The sequence below is a fragment of the Zosterops lateralis genome (genome assembly GCF_965231275.1).
Source record: "Zosterops lateralis genome assembly, chromosome: 13".
Classification (NCBI taxonomy): Eukaryota; Metazoa; Chordata; class Aves; order Passeriformes; family Zosteropidae; genus Zosterops; species Zosterops lateralis.
Window position 1 is genome coordinate 4,069,774 of NC_139773.1, and position 22,261 is coordinate 4,092,034.

At 38.7% G+C, this 22,261-nt stretch overlaps 1 protein-coding gene across 1 annotated transcript in view; it reads left to right on the forward strand.

Moving 5' to 3' along the window:
* The first annotated feature begins 5,449 nt into the window (after window positions 1-5,449).
* Window positions 5,450-22,261, forward strand: part of VPS13C (vacuolar protein sorting 13 homolog C) — a 78,975-nt gene continuing 62,163 nt past the window's right edge. Inside the window, exons 1-15 of the mRNA XM_083871025.1 lie at window positions 5,450-5,671; window positions 6,985-7,028; window positions 8,019-8,061; window positions 8,863-8,958; window positions 9,685-9,786; window positions 15,405-15,514; window positions 16,353-16,412; window positions 16,977-17,036; window positions 17,788-17,868; window positions 18,493-18,550; window positions 18,847-18,974; window positions 19,859-19,965; window positions 20,609-20,780; window positions 21,273-21,335; window positions 21,911-22,046. Coding sequence (XP_083727151.1) covers window positions 5,572-5,671; window positions 6,985-7,028; window positions 8,019-8,061; window positions 8,863-8,958; window positions 9,685-9,786; window positions 15,405-15,514; window positions 16,353-16,412; window positions 16,977-17,036; window positions 17,788-17,868; window positions 18,493-18,550; window positions 18,847-18,974; window positions 19,859-19,965; window positions 20,609-20,780; window positions 21,273-21,335; window positions 21,911-22,046 — 1,360 coding nt within the window. The 5' untranslated portion in view covers window positions 5,450-5,571. The remainder of the gene's footprint in view (window positions 5,672-6,984; window positions 7,029-8,018; window positions 8,062-8,862; window positions 8,959-9,684; window positions 9,787-15,404; window positions 15,515-16,352; window positions 16,413-16,976; window positions 17,037-17,787; window positions 17,869-18,492; window positions 18,551-18,846; window positions 18,975-19,858; window positions 19,966-20,608; window positions 20,781-21,272; window positions 21,336-21,910; window positions 22,047-22,261) is intronic.

Below are 22,261 nucleotides of genomic sequence, written 5' to 3' on the forward strand. Positions count from 1 at the left end.
TTCACCTTTGAATAGCAGATTTTGTACCCCTTGAAGCACCTAGACAGTGTACAAGAGGGTAAAGAAGAAAAAGAACACATTTGCATTAAAAACCTGCTCAGAAGACTATAATTCTCTGATTATGACTTAGTGGGTTATGCTGGAGTACTCTTCCAATGTCCAAGTGAATGTTTAAAAACCTGAAATTTCTAGGAAGGGCAATGGCTTGGCTTTGGATTAATAGATGTTTATGTGCGCTTTCACAATGAATAAATTCAAGTCCTTATCCATGAATGAATTTACACTTATAATTTAAAATAAATACGTTTGATGTAGACTAGACTACTATTGCTTCCTTCCCCACTTAAAGGCAGCATACTCATTAAAATAAGCACATTTTTATTTCAAGCAATTTTCTATCTTACTAGTGGCATTTTTGTCTTCACAGCATATCACTGAAACAAAAGCTATGACTCAAAAATTCTGTCCGATAAAGCCCTCATGAAAAATTAATGGGGATAGAACATGATAGAACTTAGCTGTTTTTTGAAGGTTCCCTGGCTAAGGATAAAATAGAGCAATATAATTTATAATCCAAACTTCAGCTGGTATGACACACACATGATCAATACTGATAAGATAAACTAAGCCTCATGGCCTAGGAATTTAATGCAGAAATGCAGATTCTATAATAAAACTTTCAGATGCCAATAAGGTGCAGTAGATAAAGGAAATGATTCTTCAGACTCCCTTGAAAGCCACCTGTCACAGTCGGATTGGCCATGGAGCTGTCCTCATCTGTGGATACAGCATTATTTCATACCGTGTGGTATTTACACTCTGCTGCCTTTGTTTTTTCTAATCACATGAAAGCTGTAAAGATCTTTGGGTCTAGGCTTTTAACTAAGGTTGGGAATTCCAATTTTTTAAATCTAGATTTCTCTGAAAACATATTATAGAAGCCAGTGAGGATAATTTTATGCAAGGTTTTTCTTGGAGGATAATGGGTACATATGTATTTATTTATTTATTTAGAAGCAGATGTGGCATTTTATAGAAAGAAAAAGATAATCATTGTGTTAGGATTTAGACAACATGTCTGGTTTAAAGTTATTCTGAGAAACACAGCTGGGGTTTCTACAGATGATTGAAGTTATTTTTATGAGTAAGACAGGCTTCTATTTGCATAGCATTTAGTTCTTACATATTTGTGCATGGCAAAGTCTTTTATATTTTATTGTTTCATCACAGAGGGAAAGGACACACAGTGAAACTATCACAGCTTTTTGCAGATGTCAGTTCTCCACTGAGAGCTGAGACTCTCCAGCTGTTACAAGGGAAAAGGGAAAGCAGATTGCTATGTGGCATCTTCTTAGTGCATCAGACATCTTAATAGATCTTAATCTGTTGGGTTTTCTTACTGCTAATAAGATTAGGTAATGCAAAAATTTCTAAGAAATGTCTTAATTGTTAGCAGTGTTCTAAATAGAATCAGTTGTTTTAACTATTTTGCTACTCTAGTTCTTCTAATTGAGGTGTTTATTCTAGTATTTGACAAAATTGTTTAAGCACCTTTTGCTTTCACTTATTGTCTATAAGTGCATTCGGTGCAATGAAATCTCCTGTGTGTTACTTGTAAAAAGATTAAAAACAGTGCAAAATGAAGTAAAAAAAAAAAAATTAAAGCAAAAGATAAATAAGGCTAACCCCAGTATCAAATACTACTATTTAACAGTATACTCAACATTTCTTTAAAAAAGACAAATTGGCAAGGTCATGAATATTGATCTTTTCCATCTGTTAGGTCCAAAAATATGTGCTTTAAGTATACAGTTACTTCTGCGACTGTAACAATCCAAAATTGTGACAAGGGAAATCCTCAGTAGCTGCAAGGAATGAAACATCCCTCATAATCAGAGTTGACAAGGAAGTGGCTGCTCAGAGAGGTTGTGGCATAACTGGTTTTTTGAGATTTTCTAATGTTGTCCTAACACTTTTGGCCAACCTGATCTAACTCACCACAAAGTCCTCTTATCTCTGTAGACTTTGTGATGAGAGCTGATGCAACATTACCTGGCTGATTTCCCAACTGCTAATAGGCATACATTCTGTTTAGTGAGGTACAGTGGATGAAATTTACCATCTGTTCACTTGCCAACAGTCAGAGGGTAGGAGCTGAGACTTTATAATATTAATGCAGTAAAATAGGAGAAGAAAGCTTGGCTATTGAGCTATCAACCCATGTACCCACCTCAGATAAGAACTGCTGTGGCCATTATTTATTTATGTATGCGAGATTGTGTAACAGGCAACTCTAAACAAATACTTGGTTGTTGCAGTTATTCAGAAAACTGAAGCTCTAACTGATGCTTTCAATGCAGATTTCTTGTCTTTTTTTAGGCTTCATATTTTTGGTAAAGGTTTCCCTAAGAAGTTTGCTCAAATCTTGCCACATAAAATAGCACACCCACAAAGTTAAGTGTCACAATTTTGTATTTATATTTTATTTTTAGTAAATTAGTACAGTGATGTAATCATCAGATCCTGTTATTTAACAAAGTGCTGCAATAATATAAAAGAAACTTTTATACTGCAACTAAAACATGTTTTTGATGACTTTCAGCTGAGTGCAACTAATTATTCAATTCATATTTATCAAACAATCATTAGGAAAAGGCGAGCAGAGTGCCTGGGGTTTTCCCCAGGGCTAATGAACATTATCTGTGTAATCAATGAATGGTGGGCAAATACCAATATTTCTGTTTGTCCTGGATCTGCTCTCCTAGATACAGAATTCATAGGTCATATAATTGCAGATGAGGGGGTTTGGGGGTTCTTTCCCTCCTCCCCAGCCCCTTTTGGACTGTTTACCTTTCTCATTGAGAACATACAAGGAATGGCACCTACCTACAGACAGAGAAGCAAAAAAATACTATTTTTGAGTGGTATCCTATCTGCAAGGGAGGCTCAGGCAGATTAACAAAGGACTGTTGGTAATAGGGATGCAATAATATGTGTCTTTTATTTTCAAGTAATATTGCAGGATTTAAACCACACATATGGTTGATAAAGTATTTAATAAATCTACTCACAGGTTTTCCATTCTTAATTCTATTTTATTTTCCTTTTATTTTTAAAAATCTATGTAGGATTTACTGAAATGGGGTGTCTGACACAAATGTGACTGGCTGGTGATTGCTTTCAGGTTAAATCACACTCCTTTGGGAGCATTTTTTGATTCACTAGATCTTATGCTAATGTTTTCTGGGAAAGCATAGAATTATTTAGGTTGGGAAGGATCTTTATGACTGAGTCAAACCTTTTGCCCTGCACTGCCCAAGCCACCACTAAACCATGTCCTTAAGAGCCACATCCAGAGGTGTTTTGAATATCCCCAAGAATGGATCCTCCACCCCCTCCCTGAGCAGCCTATTCCAATGCTTGGTAACCTTTTGGTGAAGAATTTTTTTCTAATATCCAACTTAAGCCTCTCCTAGGGCTACTTGAGGCCATTTCCTCAAACAAAATGATTTTGTAAATTAATGGAGTTCTTTAGAACAACACTTTAGTCAATCAGGATGTTATTTAACATAAAACCTACTTTTTGTGGTTTTCAACACCCTTTATAGTAGTGATTACTTTTTTTTTTTTCCTGTGCAGAAATGATGACCATTATGAAAAATGAAGTAGAAAATGGATATATCATCCTGGTTATATTGTATAATTATTAGAGAGAAAATTTACTACCATTGATATGCACAATTGTTCTTAAATTGACATACAACTGCCCATTACTTTTGCTTAAGCTTTAGTTATTCAGCTGTGCCTTGTAAATACAGAAATTAAAATCTTTCAAAGCTTCATTTTTAAAAATCACAAATGAAAATTCATTACCTGATAGAATGGCAGCAGGAGATTTCTTCACAATTTTGTGACATGTTTTCTTCCATTGTCTCTTTGCTATGATGGGAAAAGCCAAGACCCTACAAAACAATAAAACAAATAAATTGAACATAAAGGTACTATATATATATATATATATATATATATATATGAGGTACAGATACGGCCTTTGCCTCTTAACACTGTGTGAAAAGGTGATAAAACCTTTTGTGCTGCTTGCATGGCCTGCACTCTATGGTTTACCACATATGGTTTGACACATGCATTTTGATGAGCCTGAGTGTCCACAAGTCAAATAAAGTCAAAACAGTTCCTAGCAAAGCTCTCTGGATTTACCTTAACTGCAGCCAGAGGGAGCTTGCAAGCCTGAAACACAGGCTGTAACAGGAGCAGAGTGGTTAAAATTGCTGATGGACCTTTCCTTTGTCAAATATTTTCCTTCAACTTTGTGGTTTTGTAAAATCTTCCGGCACTAAGCTCCACAATGTTTTTGAACGCTGTTGAAAGCAATGTTTATCTCACTGTGATTATATTTATGGGGTGTTGACGTATTATCACATACTTTTGAGGTTGAATTCTATTGCTAATAGTGTTTTCTGCTCTCTGGAGTACATTTTTAGAATGAATGTGCCATTTTGAGCCACCAAGTGCCGTGCTTCCATGAATAATTGAGCTCCTGTGAGTTCAGAATGACTTTACAGAACCAGTTTGAGATTAGTACCAAAATTTGTTCCGGGGCTGACACTGCTACCAGCAGGTTCACCACACGGAGTGGCGTGTTCTTACCGACCTTCTCTGCAGTGCCGTTACCTCTAAAAAACCTTTGAGATTTTTTTCTCATTTCTGTTTACTTCCTCTGTGAGCTTCCTGAGCTGCTCGATTAGCTGTTTAAACAGTTCAATTAACACTTTTAAAGTAATAAATAGTTTTCTAAGGCACTGTTAGCACACCCAAGTCCTGTCAATCGCGGATGAACTGACGTGAACAATTAATTCTCCCCGGGACGGGCTCAGCACGGGCAGGGCCCCAGGGCGGCCCCGCGGCCCCTCAGGGGCGGGCGGGCGGGAACGGCCTGAGGGGGAGCCCAGGACCGCCGCACCGGGAGCCTTTCCGCAGCCCCGCCAGCCTCCAGCCCGGCCCGCACGGCTCCCCTGGGCTGCTCAGGAGCCGGGGCGGCGGTGCCGGGACCGTGCCCGCGGGTGAGGAGCCGGGACGGTGCCCGTGGCTGATGTGAGGAGCCGGGGCGCCGTGACGGGACGGTTCCCGCGGGTGATGTGCGGCGCCCTCAGCCGCTCCTCCCTCAGGCGGTCTCTCGGCCCCGCGAAGCGCCGGGGGAGCCGTGGCTGCGGTGGCGGTCCCGCGCCGCACGGGGGCGCGCTGTGCCGCCGCGTCCACCCCACCCCACCCCGCCCGCGCGCCCGCTCGGCCCCGCGGCTCGGAGCGCCGGCGGCGGGCTCGGGGTGCCCCGCTCCAGCCCGCTCTGCCCGTGCCCGGCGCCGCCGCCGCTCCGCCGCCCCGAGCCGCCCCCGCGCCCCGCGCTCGGCACCCCGGCAGGCGCTGTGCTGCGCCCCGCCCCGTCAGCTGACTGCCGGGGGCGCGCCCGCGCCGGGTCACGCCGCGCTCGCCGCCCCCTCCCCGGCGTTCCGCTCCCCTCCCAGGCGGGGGCCGCGGTGACGGGCCGCCCGCGCCATGGTGCTGGAGTCAGTGGTGGCGGATCTGCTCAACCGCTTCCTGGGCGACTATGTGGAGAACCTGAACAAGTCTCAGCTCAAGCTGGGCATATGGGGGGGTAAGGAGCCCCTTCCCTCCGCCGCTCCGTGTCCGCCGGGCCGCCGGAGCCTCCGCGGGCAGGGAGCGGGTGTCGCTGGCGGCGGTTGCCCCGTGAGGGGTTTGCGGGCCGCGGAACCGCCGCCCCTCTGAGGGAGCCGGGCGTTTGCGGCCCCCCGGGAGCGGCGGGCGAGTTCCGGGGCCGCGGCCCGCGGTGAGGACGGTGGGTGTGTGGCCGCACACGTCCCCGCTCCCCGCAGGACCGCCGGGCGCTAGTTGTGTGCCCTGGTCCCCGGCACCCCGCCTGTCCTGCCCTGGGCCGGGAACAGGGGCGCACGGCGCTGGCTCGGAGCGCTTCGGGCGAGGAAAGCCGACAGCGATGAAGCCCCTGTTTGTGCTCCTGTTCCTTGTCTCGGGAGAAGGGTGGAAGCACGATGGTGCTGTTGGCTCTGTGGGCGGGCTGATGGCGCAGTGCCCGGCTGGCGGGAGCGCTGGGTGCCGGTGCGGCTGATGGTGCGCTGGGGAGCCCTGTATTCATTCCCCTTATCCGTGTAAATAATGTGTGCTAAACAACCAGCATAGTGCAGGGACGTGGAGTAGCTGTCCTCGGTGAATGTATCAAAACATTTCCATTCGCCTCTGTGTAGTCATGCAGAAACCAGCTGAAGTACCGCCTAGGGAGGCTGGCTGCTTTAGGTGCCTGCCCTAGGTAGGTCATCACCTTGTTTTTGCTCTTGTCGTGGTGGTACGTATTTTAACATTTATGCAGTATTAATGCCTATACTTCAAATAGAATATAGCTCGAAGGAATCTGGCCTTAAAGCACTAAGGTATATTACATGGGCTTTCCTCGGGTATAATTCTGTGCCAGTGTTTCATTTAGAAATCCTGTTCTGTTGTCTGCGTCAGGAAGAGTTAATGTGTTTGTGAAAATAGGTATGTGTTTGTGTGCCTCTGTGATTCATGATTTTTCTTCTATGTGAAATCATGAAAAGCAAGATACCATTTTCCAGGTCTGCCCTATGTTGATAAGACTGTAGTTGTCATTCACACTAAGTGAATAGTAAGAAAGGCTTCCTATTATTGTGGATGTATTTAATAGAGCAGAAACATATAGACATCTAAGTTGATGATGTTTTTATCATCTCTTCCAACTGAAATTTTGTCTATAACCCATGTTTAGTGGCTCTTACAAATTACACATTTCTTGTGCTATTCTGTAACTGGAATAAGAGATTTTATTCATAAGTACTTGGGAGGATTGTGGTTGTGTTCCTTTTTCTAACGTAAGTAGTACTTGAAGTAATTTTTTCTGTACTTCTCTCTTCTAAACAGGTAATGTGGCCCTTGACAATTTACAGATAAAGGAGAATGCATTAGTAAGTATCCTAATAACTTCAGTTTGGTTTTATGGGTCTAAAGACTGAGACTTAAGATAAAATGTTGCTCACCGTAGTCTCATAAAAGGATACACTGTGTTCTTTTTTACTGGTTATTGGAAGTAAGTTCTTGCTTAACTGCTTCTAATTTTGCTCATTTTACTGGGACAGAGAAAGAAAAGCTGTGGTTGAAAAACAAGAAGTAACTTGCATTAAGTTCCTATACTCTTGTCTAGAAAAACAGATGACTTGGCTTGTTTTCATGTTCTTTAATTTTGCTACTGAACATCTATACTACTGAGAGAATCTTGCTCCAGAATTAAGTGTCTTAGTTTCAACTTCCCTAAAGAGAACTGTTACTCTTCTGTGTGTTGAAAACACATTGGGTCTTTATACAACTTGATCACTGGCTTCTCTTTGTTATTCTACAGTTTCATATTTTACTTGTCCATTTAATCCATTCCTGACAGCTTTGTTGTACTTCAAATCTATTGCTACAAATATCTTCCTATCTAGTAGATAAAAAGGAAGGAAGTCTTTCTTTGTATACACCTTTCCTTCTTATGGGGATTGATTCAGATACCAGCAGTTGTGACGTAGAAAAATGCAAAGTCATGTATGTGGCTGACCAGAGCTGAGACCAAGTCAAGAATGTAAAATAAGGGATGGTTCTGACAGCCCTACAATTACAATGTGTTAGATTTCCATGCAGAAGTAATTGAAGGGAGGCCAGTGTTGAGCACCACTGTAGAGAAGTAGCCTACGCTTTCTTGAAAAAGAAGGGATCAAAGGAATATGATATGGTTCACTTCTTCTCTTTTTTCCACTAGTTTGCCTGCCTGCTGTGTCTTATTTTCCTTCTAGGGTTTTCCACTAGAAAAGAACTGGCTTTTCATTTCTGTATGTAAATACGGTATTTTGCAAAGGTAATTTAAATTTATTTATTTTTACTACTTCTTCTCTTTAATACTTTATTTTTGTCATTTACAGAGTGAACTGGATGTACCTTTTAGAATAAAAGTTGGTCAGATAGGTAAGTTTTAGTTACAATGCAACTATTACAATGGACATTTTAACATAAGCTGTAAGGTCAATCTTGCCCCTGAATTTCTTTTATCAAGCTTCTTAAGTGTTGGAACCAGCATAGATATTCAGCATGACTGCCATCGATGTTATCTGGCAAACCCTGTTTGTCTAACTTTGCAGACTGGTATGAAAAACACATCTGAGAGGTTCTTCCTGGAGGCATGAATGATCAAGGGAGCTGTTTAGTGTAGGCAGAATATGTGTCATTCTTTAAAGGACTGACTAGGACTATGAAGAATTTAAGTTAAATTCCTGGAACTGACAAATATCCAAAGGTTTAGGAACTCTTTTTTTTTTTTTTTTTTTTTTTTTTTTTTTTTTTTTTTTTTTTTTTTTTTAATTTTTATTTTTATTTTATTTTTTTTTTAATTTTCTTTCCCTGGTGGTCAGCATTGCTTTTTCACATGAAACATTTGTAGTATATGTGTTGTATGTTTTCTTCTACTTCCTGGGAAAATCATATTTATCCCAGTGAATTGAACTTTGGTCATGATCTCAGGTTTTGATTTGAAGTACTCTGACTCAGACTGTGACTTTTTGCTTGAAACTATGTCTTATGTTTCTTCTGCATGCATTTTATCACTTCAAGGGCTTTATAAAATGTTCATGCCCATATGGTTTCTCCTGACCTCCTGAGGTGTTTAGGACATCAAGATATAGGACTAGTGCTCCTTCATGCCAGAGACGTTCTTTGGTCTAAGAGCAGTGGAGATGTTTCTTTTGATGTAACTGTATCTGCTTTGTTTAGATAAACTCACTCTGAAGATTCCCTGGAAGAATCTCTATGGGGAGGCAGTTGTTGCAACTCTAGAAGGCTTGTATCTTCTGATAGTTCCTGGAGCAAGTATGTAAACTTCTCAGCAACAGTTAAATAATGGAAGAGAAAAATACCTAAGGGTACCATGTAAATGAGTGTAGTTCATGTAAGCTACAATTTTTACATTCTGCTCTCTCAGGGAAGTTTCTAGACAAATGCTGGCAAGTTAGTAGAAGAAAGGTGAGAGAAAATGGCACCTGTTGCTTTTATGGAGGTCCTTGGCTGTATCCATTCCAAGTTCAATTCAACAGCCAAGTTTCCTCTAAAACATGCTTCTCCTGAATCCAGCTTTGTGGCATGGTTTAGATATTTAGTTGTTTATCTGCTTCTAAATGGTAACAGTCAAAGGTAATAATTCCATTAGTAGTGTTTGTAGGGAGAGGGAAGAGGTCAAAGAACTTCATTAGTTTTCTCTGAAATGAGAACCTCTGGTATGATGAGAAAACTTGCAAGTTGCTAGAGCATGAAATAAATGTATAGAAGAACTTAAAAATCTGTCTTATGTTGCACAGACCACTCTTAGGAGTCTGAATTTCCATGGAAAAATTCTCCTGTGAAATAATGCATCATGTTTAAAAACAACAGTTTTGGAGGCTGGCTGAAGTGTTCAGCAATGAAAAAAGAATTCAAAAAAACACTTTTGTCTCAAACAAGTTGTTTTGCATCATGGTGTTGTATATGGTATACATTGTTTGATAATGCATTTATGTAACTTGAGATTTAGGATTAATGCTCTCCCAACTTGGCTTACAGGTGTTAAATATGATGCAGAGAAGGAAGAAAAATACTTGCAGGATAGTAAACAAAAGGAACTGGCAAGAATTGAGGAAGCCTTGCAGAAAGCAGCAGAAAAAGGTACTGAGTTAATGATGCAAATCTCCATTGGAATTTGAGGACTTTGGCTGTGCTGTGACAGAAAAGTCCTGCTTTCTAATAGACTTAATAAATTTTGTTTTTTCAAGTATCTAGCTAATCTTTGAAAAGCTTTTTTACTCTAAAGCTTGAAAGAAATATTATTTGTTTGTTTACCATTCATTTATCCAGTCAGCTTCCATGGGAAATGGAAATTTATTCATTTGGTATGTTGGGTGGTTTTTTTTTTTTTTTTTTTTTTTTTTTTTTTTTTTTTTTTTTTTTTTTTTTTTTCCCTTGGTGCTCTAGGGGAACAGGACCATACAGAACAATAGAAAGTCTATTGTGTGAGGGGAATGTTACCTTGCTTTAGCACCTTGATAATAGATGTTTAACTGTGTGTTTTAGAGGTGCATGTGATAGGTTGTTCTTTGCTGAAAGGAATCTTTAAGGGGAACGGTAAGGCTTGTAAAGTTTTACTTCAGTGATAGTGCTTTTGTTTCAGTTTCTGCTGCACTTTTGTGATGTACTGAGTTTGAGCTGGTTTGGGGAAATGAGACTCTTGTGAGCAGGAAATAATTCATGACTCAACAAAACAATTGAGCATGAACAAAGGAGCCTTAAACTTTTGCTCTAGGTAATAAAAAGTGTTAAGCTCTCAATTATATCCTGCTAACTTGTTTTCTGGTGGTGATTTTTTTTTTCTGTTTGCTCATATTGTAGTAACTAATATCTTTAATAAAATTATGGTATTGGTTAGACTTGTTTGGACAGAAACCAAGCTCAGAACCAATGGCAGGTAACCTACATGTGTTGGAGGAAAAAGTTATACTGAAGTTTTTATCCGAATTGAGACCTTTAAGTTGGCTTGCGTAAAGGTTCTTAAGATGCTTTTCTACAATACTTGTAATGCTGCAACTCATGGAAGAGTTACTGAGAAAGAGATTATGCTTTCAACACTTGGATAAAAGATAGTTTGGTTGTAATCTCTTTGGTCATTTAATTTCTTTCAAACAGCAATCTGACAGTCTGGCTGCAAGGAAGAAAGCGGCTTTGTTTTATTTCTTGTCTTTATTATGCCAGAACATTTATGAGGACTAAGACAACTTCAGTGAATGTATTTTGCAGCCATTACTTGATATTGTAGTGAAGGAATGTTGGCTGAGATTTAACCTCAGCTATGTAGCACTTGGATCCTGTACAGCAGCAATGTTTCACCCAATGCTCTTTGCACCAGTAACAGTAGGATGAAAGGATAGTGTAATAAGGTGAACTTAACCTTATGGGTACTGCTTGAGGAATTCCAGTTCTGGAGCTTCATGTGTTTAATAGTGAGTCTGTGCATCTCTGGCAGTTTTCTTTTTCAGCAAAATCTTAGTACATCCAGTGTTTGTAATACTTTTGGAAAAAAAGTCATCATAGAAAAAGGGTACCTTAGTAGCTCAACTGTTTATATAAAGAGCAAGAATTAGATTTAGTCATGTTTTGCTGTTTTAAACTTTAAGCCTTGAGAAGGAAAAGCAAGAGGAACATTTAAATTGGATTATTTTCTACTCTAACTTGAGAAGTTCTGTTATCCTATGATCATATTTCAGTAGTAGCCGTTTGTGTTTGTGGTGCTGTACTAGAATATTGGACTCAAGAGGACTTGAGTGATCCTTTGCTTTTCCTAGACACAGAATTCTTGGAGCCCATGTTGCCCTACTGAACCATAAAATTCTAAGAAATTCAGCTCTCTAGGCTTTTAAGAGCACACAATAACTGCTGAAAATCTAGGTAATATATATTGAATAGCAACTTGTCAGGCTCATGAATTCTCAGCTGTATTTTCTTTTCTGATTAATACTTGATTTATATTAATGTGTTTAGAATCTTGTTTGGGTTTATGAGTTTAAATAGATCTGGAGGTATTTTCTTATGCTGTGCTATTCAGAAACTGAGCAAAATGGTCATGGCACTGTGTTGGTAGGATAGTGTGAGGGGGAAGTGGAAACTGCTGACACAAACTGATTAAACTGTTCTCTTTTTTCTAAGCTGTCACAATCTCTCTCTATCAAACCTCATATAGGGAGACCAGAGGCTGCAGGTCTTTTACTGGTTACAAGAAAAAATGTAAATTGCATGGTTTTCCTCTGTAGGTAATCACTGAAATTAGATATTCTGAAGTGGCTTATGCTGTCAGATACTGTTATGGTAATACTGCTGTGTCATACATTTGGTGAACTTAATATTAAATCGTGAGTTGATTTTCTTTTTTTAAACCAAATGCATTTTTTTGGTTACTTGCTGCCATGTGGACCAAGGCACACACTCACAAGATTCCTTGTATGGGTTGGAAAGTCTGGTTTACAAGGACACCAAGCCTGGTGGGTATGCATGGTTAGTTACATTTTATACATGCATGATGAGCAGGAAGTTTGGGTTTTTAGAAGTCCCCCTCTCCAAAATAGCCAAATGTTGAAGTGAGAAAACAATATTTGTTTGGTAAACATTAACATATTGGTGGTTGTAGAAATAAGATTCTAATGAGTGTGGATTCGAGTGGATTTTTGCAATGACTTAGTCCTCTTTTAATTGAGTGGCTGCTTCAGAAGATAAGGAGACCGCTTAGATTTCCATCAGTCATGTTGAGCTCAAGAATGTTATAAAATTCTGTCAATATTCTACTATAATTTTAGCTCTTTGGAGTGTAATTATCCTTTACTTAATGTGTCTGGGCTTAAGATAGTGGAAGTTCAGGCTGTCTTGAAACTATGGACAGACAAAGAGAACTCTAGCAGATTGAGGGCGTTTGCATGCTTTCCCCTGCTTCTCTTTATTTGCATTGCTCTCAAGTTAGACAAGGAAACAGCTGCCCTTGAAATTCAGAGGAACTGTTGTTATGTTGTACATGGTACATGCTTTATTTTTAACTTCTGAAACCTCATTTTCAGAAATTTACACTTGGTCAAAATTTCTTGCTTGAGCTGTTATCTGAGCACAGGTTTAAAGTGAGCTTAAAAACCACATATTTAGTTTCCCCATAGTAGGGGATGTGGGTGAAAAGGAGGAATATCCTGTTTCCTTAGTTTTGTCATACATGGGAGTGAAAACCTGAGACCTACAAGTTCAATAGTAAGTGAAAAGTAACCCTTTAAAGTAACCTTGATAAATGATTACTTGTACTGTTAAAAGGAACTATCCCATATAAAATGTTTCTGTTTGTCTAGTTTTTCCTTTTTATTATTTATATAGTGAGCACCCCGTCACCGTACCTGCAAGACAGGTTGAAATCTTGGCAGGCAATTTCCCTCCTTTGTTTGAACAGGCCTACAAATGATACCAAGTTGTTCCCCAGGGTTAGGTTAGTAGTGTTGTACTTGCTTCCTTCTTGTTTTAGTGGGATACACCCTTCTCGTGCTCCAACCCCATAAAGATAAGCACAGGCAACACTATTGCTGAGTTATTTTTACTTGGGTGGCCAGAGGGGGAAAAAAACAAGGGAACTCACCAAACTGGTTTTCTTCAGAATTGTGGGAAAGTATGAGCATCATTTAATTACTGAAATGGTTGTGATTGTGTGGGTTGCAATATGTGTGTAAATAATGGAATTTAATTTCATGTAAGGCTTTTAGAATCATCATTTTTGTATGTTTTTTTTGTGGTGACTGGATTTGTTTTTTCAGAGTGCTTTCGTATCATACTGTTGATTATCATGAGAATCCTATTGAAAAGTGCTCTTTGGGTTTCCCATATACATCTGTATCTTAAATTGAAAGTTATGTCCTTATATGGTGGAAGCCTCTTCTGGATTTGTATCTTATGCTATGAAAAGCAGTTCATTGTTTGCTTAACACAGCTGCAATTCTTGAAAAGCTTTTAATGAGACCTTCTAAGCCATTATACTTTAAGACAAGCTAAACCTTCCATATTTTCTTATGCTTTCCTACATTTCTACTTTACTAACTTGACTTTTATCCTTTTTCCAAAACATTGCTTGCATTGCAAAAGGACGTAAGCGTAAAAAGTACAAAAAGCATTTTAAGAGACCCTTTAAAGGTCGTGATCACTCAAAAGGTGGGTAAGAGTTACAGCTTTTAACTTTAAGGCTTCTTTTTGCTTTCTGTTTGGTTTAGTTTTTCATATTCTTGGCTGTCCATCCCGTGAGATTTTTTCCTACTGTTTGAAAGAGAGGATATCAATTGGAAAGAGCTCTTTTTGCTGTTGTTCTCTGGGTTCAGTGAGGCTGAAGAGAGTCCTTGTGTCTCTATTTGGATAGTTGTGCCTATTCCTTCAGTCTGAGCTCTCTGTAGCATTTACAGCAGAACTGTAAACTAGTGGCACTTCACTGTGACTGTTTGAAAAACTGCATGTCGGGTTACATCTGTTTGTCTGGTTTTTGTCAGATTGCGGTAACAGATAAAGGAAACCTGGAACTGATGCTGTAGCAATAAAGAGTCTTTTGTCATCACCTTTTAGCTCTCTGTTCTAAAGAATTGATTTAGTGCTATGACATATTTAAACAGGAATGAAATTGATGTTGTTCCCCAAGAGGATGATCAGTGTTTATAAACACCAAACTGTGCAGGTTTTCAGCATTAGCACATGTCTAAGAGTGGGTTGCTGTGTCCCATGCAGTTGTGTTGTTATGTATTTGGTCTTGGAGGAAGCTGCAGCTGCACACAGACTTGCAGTTGGAGGGAAAACCTTGGGGGACCCGAGATAAGCTTTGCAAAATAGCACACAAATTGCTGCTGGTGGCTGCAAAAATGTTAATGGTTCCTTGCACTTAAAGGTCATGAAGCTTTGATAAGGACTTATGCCTTTTTTTTTAATCAGTTAGTAGGAGAAAATGCGTGTTGCATGTAAAAGTGATACAATGTTTCTGTTTCTTCCGAGTTCCTGACTAATTTTTTCAATTGAAATCAAATGTTCTCTTGACTACAACTGTGTTATATCATGTTCACTAGTGAAGTCTTCTCATTTTTAAGCAGATTTCCTGAACCTCTGAGGGCTTTTAAAGAAAATCTCTTATTCTTTTAGCAAGATGTACAAAGTTAGATACCTGTGTTGTTCACTGTGCATTGCATATGTCAAAAGTTAAAAACAGTTAAATAAGCTAAGTCAAAACCTCTAGTCCTTGTTTTTCTCTATAGACATGACTATTTCTTCAACTTGAGCGATCTGTAGCATTTCCATCAAAAATGTATGGAGGGATTGTAAATATTCCTCCTTGCCTTTGCATGTATTATTCAAGAGTATTTTGTGCTAAATTACTCTGTCTTACTCATTTGCTTCTTGAAACCCCTCACTGAGGGACTTTAAAGAGAGAACCTTTTACCTTGGAAGGAGTAGGCAGGAGTATATTAATCCAGAACTTGCTGTGCACTAAACTCTTTTAACTGAAATTTAGACATGTGTTTTCTTGTGGTTAAGTTGTGCGCAGGCAGGTAATATCACATCTTCAGAATATGGATGTACAGAAAAGGAAAAAAAAATACAAACGTATAATCTAGATAAGTGAAAACTGAAATGTTATTTTAGAGGAAATTTTGAATTTAAATTGCTGTAGTTGTTGGTGTAATGAAATGCAAGATGCAATTATTACACTAAACACTGACTTTTTAAAATTCTTGTTCTAGACAAACCAAAGGAGGAGAAGAAGGATACTTTCTTAGAAAAGCTTGCAACTCAAGTTATAAAAAATGTGCAAGTCAAAATCACAGGCATTCACGTTAAATATGAAGATGATGTAAGTAACTGGGACATGTTGTCTTCATTTTAAATTGGACTTCAGTGCAGTTCTGATCCTCTAGTCCATAGAGAAACTGTATTTGCCACCTTGAAAAAGTTGCTGTGGTTTCTTCTGCACCTCTTGAAATAACTTGCCCCAGATATGACTGAATGCCAGAAATATGGAGATGTGAAACAGATGTTCTCTTTCCCCTTGTCCAGTGCTGCCTTGCTCACTAAATGTGGGCAGTGTCTGTTCTCACACATTGCTGCTTGCAGTGGACGTCCAGAGTTTTTCAGGGTCCTGGGAGAGTCCAGAATGGCAGAAGCTGATGGGTTTACAGATGGGTCTGAAGGCAAACTGTTAAAAACACTTAGTTGATAAACAAGAATGTTGGTTTATGTGAACCAAACTGGTATTTCTTACTTTACCTTCCTTTAGGAAAACAAATAAACAGTTTGTTATGAGACAATTGAATTGAAAAAAAAAAAGCACTGATAATAGGGTAATTCTCAAACCTTTCTTGGGACTGTTTTCAGAGACACTAAAGTTAAAGAGATCATAAAAGTGCATATGATAAAGTGTTGTAGCTGACTGAGACATGGTACTCTTAATTTTTTTTTTCCTGCATGATGATGTTAGAATCCAAAAGAAGATTTTCAGTTTGAATTGAAGTCCTAAGTCTCTAGTTAGTGGGTTCCTAAGTCTCTCTGTTAGTGGGTTCCAGTAATATTTCAGTTAGATTAACCAAGCAAAGGAAGTTGCTCAGAACAGTTCAGGATTTCAGTCAGCTTTAAAGGATACACCTGTCTCCAGCAAGAGAAAGAAATACCTGTTATTTTGTCTCTTTTTGTAGATCACAGACCCCCAGTGTCCGATTTCCTTGGGAATGACGTTGGGAGAGCTCAGTTTACTGGTAATGTGTGTGTGAATGTGTGTTCTGGTGTGTTCAGTTTGCTTGTCTTTGGAGTAGCACAAAGGAAAAGGAACATAGTAAGAAGATACAGTGACAGTGTGCATACAGCTGGAAGTGAAGACAATCTTTTATTCATGAAAATAGTACTGGCAGTTTGAGCAGGCAGAAGGAAGAGGATCGAGGAACATCACACTTTCTGAGACTTGGTGATTTGTTCTAATGGACTGAGTGACCTTTGAAACTGGGCAGTTTATGTCCAGGTGTAATAAATGAGGGCAAACATTGCATCATGATGATCAGGAATTTGGTATTTTGCCAGTCTTTTTGAGAAAGGAGAGAAAATTTCAGTTAACCTCGCTTTGCCTTAGCTATTAAGCATTTTCTGGGTAGGATGAGGAGTTGAATATCAAAGTATGAAAGTAAACTGACATATTTTGTATATGTTATCTTGATGTGTGTGTATGCAGAGAAACTGGATGCATTTGTTGCTTGGAAGCATAGGATAAACCCACAAATGTGTTAGCTAAGATGCACAAAATTGCTTTTATCACTTTGAACTTTTAGACAACAAACGAGAACTGGACACCTTCTATTCTGAATGAAGCTGCAAAAATAATATACAAGGTAATGTGTTTTGAGTTTTTTTCCTACACAAGTGAAAAAAGCAACTTATCTTTGAGACTAGTAAACCTGAGGCTTTAAATAAAGTTGGAAAAATAGTTTGCTTTTTGAATTTTCCTGTTTGTCTTTATTTTTGATGTATGTTTAAGCACAACTAGAGCACAAAAAACTGTTTTTATGTAAGGCATAAACTTAAACAAACTCCATAGTTTAAATAATTTCTCTTAAATATGATTGCTGATCCCCTTGTTCAGTGCATTATACAGCAAGCCTGCGTGGAAACTGTGATTTCAAAGAGGTTGTCAAATTGCCATTTCCTAATCTAATTTGTATTCCTAGGGTAATTGGGATTCTGGGAGCTAAGCAGTCTCTCTGTTCTCCTTGCCCACCTTCTGAACCACCCTCTGAGCCTGTGCAGAAGGGAGTACGCAGAGATCTAAGGAATTATAGAAACAATATGAGAAGGGTTTAATAGTCCTGGCTTCTTTATTAGGCCAAGTACCAGTTTTGTGCACCCTCACCCCTGTAACCCAGGGTCATGTTTAACAGATGTGCATGAACATGTGCTTAAAGAACTTGTAATTCAATTATTTCAAAATACTATTGTCAGATTAAATACATCTCAATGCTAATGCTTCATTTGCTGTCTAGTCTGCGTTCATATATTTTCTGTTTACACAAATGGAAAGCTAAGTTCATAGAATGAGTTGAATACAGAGTATGCAGTTTGTTGCATGTTTTCTTTCCTGTGCAGCTTTTGTGCCTGGACAGCCTCAGTGCTTATTGGAACATAAACAGCAAAATGTATTACCATGGCTCCCGTGAACAAATACTGGTAATGTAGAAGAAAATGCATTAATTACTATATTTTCTGGCTCTTGTAGTATTCAAAACTACACCACACTAATTTCTGCCCTACTCCTCACACTTATGGTCACTGTATTCAGGGTCATATGTTAATCCATTGCACTGCTGTCAGTAATATTTTGTGAACCTTATTTGTTGTCAACACCTCTAGGGTTTAGACATTATATATTTTTGACCCATTATAAAGGTGTTCTGTGTGTCCTTGTACAGTACTGCTTGTTTTCCTTTTTCTTTTATGCTCATCTTTGATGGATACCTTTATTTATTTATTTTGCCCTTAACAAAATATGTACTTAACCCGGTGAGCTTGGTTATGATATCAAAGACTGAACCAAAACTGTGAAGTGCTTAAAACCATCCAGTTATTAAGAAAAGCCAAGTTCATTTAGCATTGCCTGTCTGTGGATGTTTTCTTATTTTTTCTCTGAATTTCAGTCTGAAGTGAAAACACAAATTAATACACAGCTTGAATTGACAGCTGCAAAAGTCTGCAAAATACACATGAACTTAAGTTGGTCTACTCAAAATTTTAAGAGGTCTAAACAACTAATGCTCTTCAGCAATTGTTAGACAGTATTGTATTCCTTTACAGGATCAGCTGAAAAGAGGAATTCCCTGTAATGGTAACCAGCCTGAAGACTACCAGTACAGTAAGTAAGCTAGGAATGAGTGAATCTTAACTGTTCTGAGCATGTCAGTGTACAGCAGCCTGACCTGATCCTGCAGGCATGGCCATACTATCTTCATTTTAGAAAAAACATAATATAATAGAACATATTAGGGCTTGTATGCTTGTTGACTATTGTGGGGCTGTCTTAATTGTTGTTGGTAAGAATTGCATCCTGATGCTGTGGGGATTGAGCAGGAACGTTATCTATCGATGTGTTTCATCTATTACTTGTTATATTTAAGTAAAAGATCCATCTCAATTTTTTTTGTCTTCAAGTTTTCAGACCAGTGTCAGCCTCTGCAAGACTCTATATCAATCCATATGCAGAAGTAGAACTGAAAACTCCTAAGATTGATTGTAATGTAGAAGTACAGAGAATTGTCATTGAATTCACTAAGCCACAGGCAAGTTGGTTTGGTATTTATCACCCATTTCAGATTGTGATGAACTATAGTGTTTTTTCACTGGAAAACATTCTTCTTAGGGATTTGTGTGCTTATATGGCTGTAGAATTTCTAAACTGTTTAGCAGTACTGTGGGAAAAAAAATGCAGGATCTTTTCCCCTCTGTGTAGCAATCACTTCCTGGTAATTCTTAGACACTCTTATCTGTGGGCCCTCTGGGAACCACTTGATCTGTATTCAGCCCTTCCAGTGGCATTCTTTTCACCTAGAGAATGCAATCATGAGTAGCCCTTATCTTATTAAACTGTAATCCAGTGTTACAACTGCAGAGTTGCCAAAGAACAGACAAGGGTGGGAATGAATGGAGTATGCTGGCTTTGGCAACAAAGCCTGCTGAAGTATCAAGGAACTAATTTAGTTGACTCCTCAGCAATTCTGTGTTCTCATTTATTCAGAGATGCTTGCAATTAGTTGGCTAAAGAACCTTTTAGACATCTGATCATTGTCTAAACATATATATGTGTGTGTGTGTGTATATATATATATGATTCAGGACTGTACCACTAATGTAAAGGTATCTCTAAAATGAGGGAAACTGCATTGACAAATGAATATGGTTGGTTTGAGAAAGCCTGACAGGCTTTGTGCTGAGCAGGCTGGTAAAACTTCAAATTGTTGTTCTTGGGGGGACACAGAGGTTCCAGGTGGTGTCCTTTGAGAATAAGGGGTGCAGTTGGTCCACTTTCAGATTTGATGAAAATGCATGGACTTACATTTCTGTGTAGTTTGAGGAATACTGAAGGCCATGGTATACGTGCAGTTTGAGCACTGCCTTGCAAACAAAACCTGAACCTGTGCTAAGAAACTTATTTTCCTGTGTTTAGTACCTCAGCATGATAGACCTGCTGGAGTCCATAGATTACATGGTTCGCAATGCGCCCTACAGAAGATTTAGGCCAAATGTGTGTCTCCATAAACATGCCAGGGAATGGTAAGCTGTGTACATTCATGCATTCTTTGGAGTCTTCTCCAGTCTTTTCATTCTCCTTTGTGGTTAAAAGTAGTTTTAAAACTAGATCACATGCTGATAGAACTTTCACAGAGCTTTGATTAGCCCTTAGATTCAAGTAATAAAAGATGCAGTTGATGAAAATCTCACTTGCTAAGGTCAAGTCCCCAAAATCTGAAACAAAATGCCAATGCTCTCACTAGAGGTTAAAATGCAATTTTAGAAAGGCTAAAGAAAAGACTTGGCAAATGTTATGCAAGGGAAACATATATGTCAACTATAGGTTTTAAAGATTTGAACTGATAATGCATTTGGTTGGCTTTTTTCAAAGTACTAACTGATATTGATTATCAAAGTGCTTAAGTGCACTTAATGCTGAAACAGCTCAAATTTGCAAACATGCAGAAGTCAATAGTGTGAAGGTTTGTAGTTCTTCAGGCACTAAATGTAAGCCCTCTGTCCACTTTTCAAAAGTGATGTTGAAAACATTAAAATTTTTATAAGCCAAGTTACTCAAATCACAAGTGGTGGACAAAGTGTTTGCATACTCATAAACATCTACAACCTGTAAGTTGTAATGCACAAATGAAATGGGAAATTGTTCACAAGTGTGGAATTATTGTAGGTGGAAATATGCAGGTAACAGTGTTCTTGAAGTTCACATCAGAAGACATAGTCGAATGTGGTCATGGAGTAACATAAAAGAGCACAGGCAGCTCCTGAAGAGTTACAAAAATGTGTACAAGAACAAACTAACACAGAGTAAACTGTCAGAAGAAACACAGAAGCAAATCCAGGTATGAGTCTTTTTTCTTTGGAGGAATTGTATTTTGGTCCCTCTATAAAATAATTCTTTAGGTATAATTGAGAGTAATCCAGGTTGATGGTTTTACAAGGGCATAAGAGGTCTGTGAAAATACCTTTTCAATCTGAAGTTCTGTGTAACCTGTTGGGGAAAACAAAATAAAATACTAGTAAAGGGCCATTTAAACCAATCTATCTTAGGTTGAGGATTAATGAGCATGGATGCATTTAATGAAGTGCAAGAGTAATGTAGTTAAGAAAAAAACCCAAAAAACCCAAAAAACCCAAAAAAACTAGACTGCCTAACATCAGCTTTATCTACTAGTGAACTTCGCAGCTGGGGGTGGGATATACCTGTGATAGAAATGAGCAGAGCTAGAAATCAGTTGGAGGGTAAATATGAAGGAACTGGTAGAAAATTTATAGTGAAGAGAATTTCCTAAGTATGTTTTATCTGCAAATAATTTGATCGTACATTTTTGTAGGAGCTGGAAAGAAAACTTGATGTCTTCAATACAGTCTTAGCAAGACAGCAAGCACAAGTTGAGGTAAGGAGTAATTTTTTTTTTCAGTAATGGTGTAGCACGTCAAATAGGATGCTTTTGTCATGATGGTATTTTAAAAAAAATTGTGCTGATGGGTATGATAGGATAGGTAGGTTGGAAGACAAGTTTCCTGTCCTTCCAGGACAAGAATAAGTTGATTTCCAAACTGGAAACCAGTTCAAAAAAAAGTTCAAAAGTTTTACATGATACAGGATTGGTCCTCAGGTTTGTTACTACTAGGTTAAGGAATCTGCTAGATTTAAGGAATGTCATTGCTTTTTGTACTCTTTAAATGCTGATTTTTTGTATGGTTCCTACCTCTTTTAGTCTAAATGCTGGTGAAATGTCTAGAAAAAACTGTCTAAAATAAACGCATGCACAGATAAACAGAGACATGTCCCTCACCCTGGTCCTCTTTTTGCCTCTGTCTAGTGAGTCAAAAAGTTCTTAATTCCTTGTTGCTGTCCCTCAGTTAAATGCATGTTTAACATGCATACATACGTGGATTATTTACAGAAAAAAAAGTCATACTATAAATAATGTATTTTGTCCAATTTGTTTTCATTTCTTGTTTGTAGACAATAAGATCAGGACAAAAATTACTGAAGAAGAAAAGCACTGAAGCAGAAAAGAAAAGTGGAGGATGGTTTAGTAGTTTCTGGGGTAAAAGAGAATCTAGGGTTAAAGAAGATGAAGAATCACTTGTACCTGAAAGTAAGTGTAGATTGTAATGCACTAATGTCTAGAGAGATTTTATGTCTTCTTACATATTAAAAAGAAAGTGACTGTATTTTTGCTTCCTACTATGCAGGAGAGGGTATGGCATAGGCAGTGCAATGCAGTATTGATCATTTTGTGTCACCTCTTACTGAATCTTGAGCTGGCAAATAAGGCATTATTTTAAATTGGCCATAAGGTTTTCAGAACCT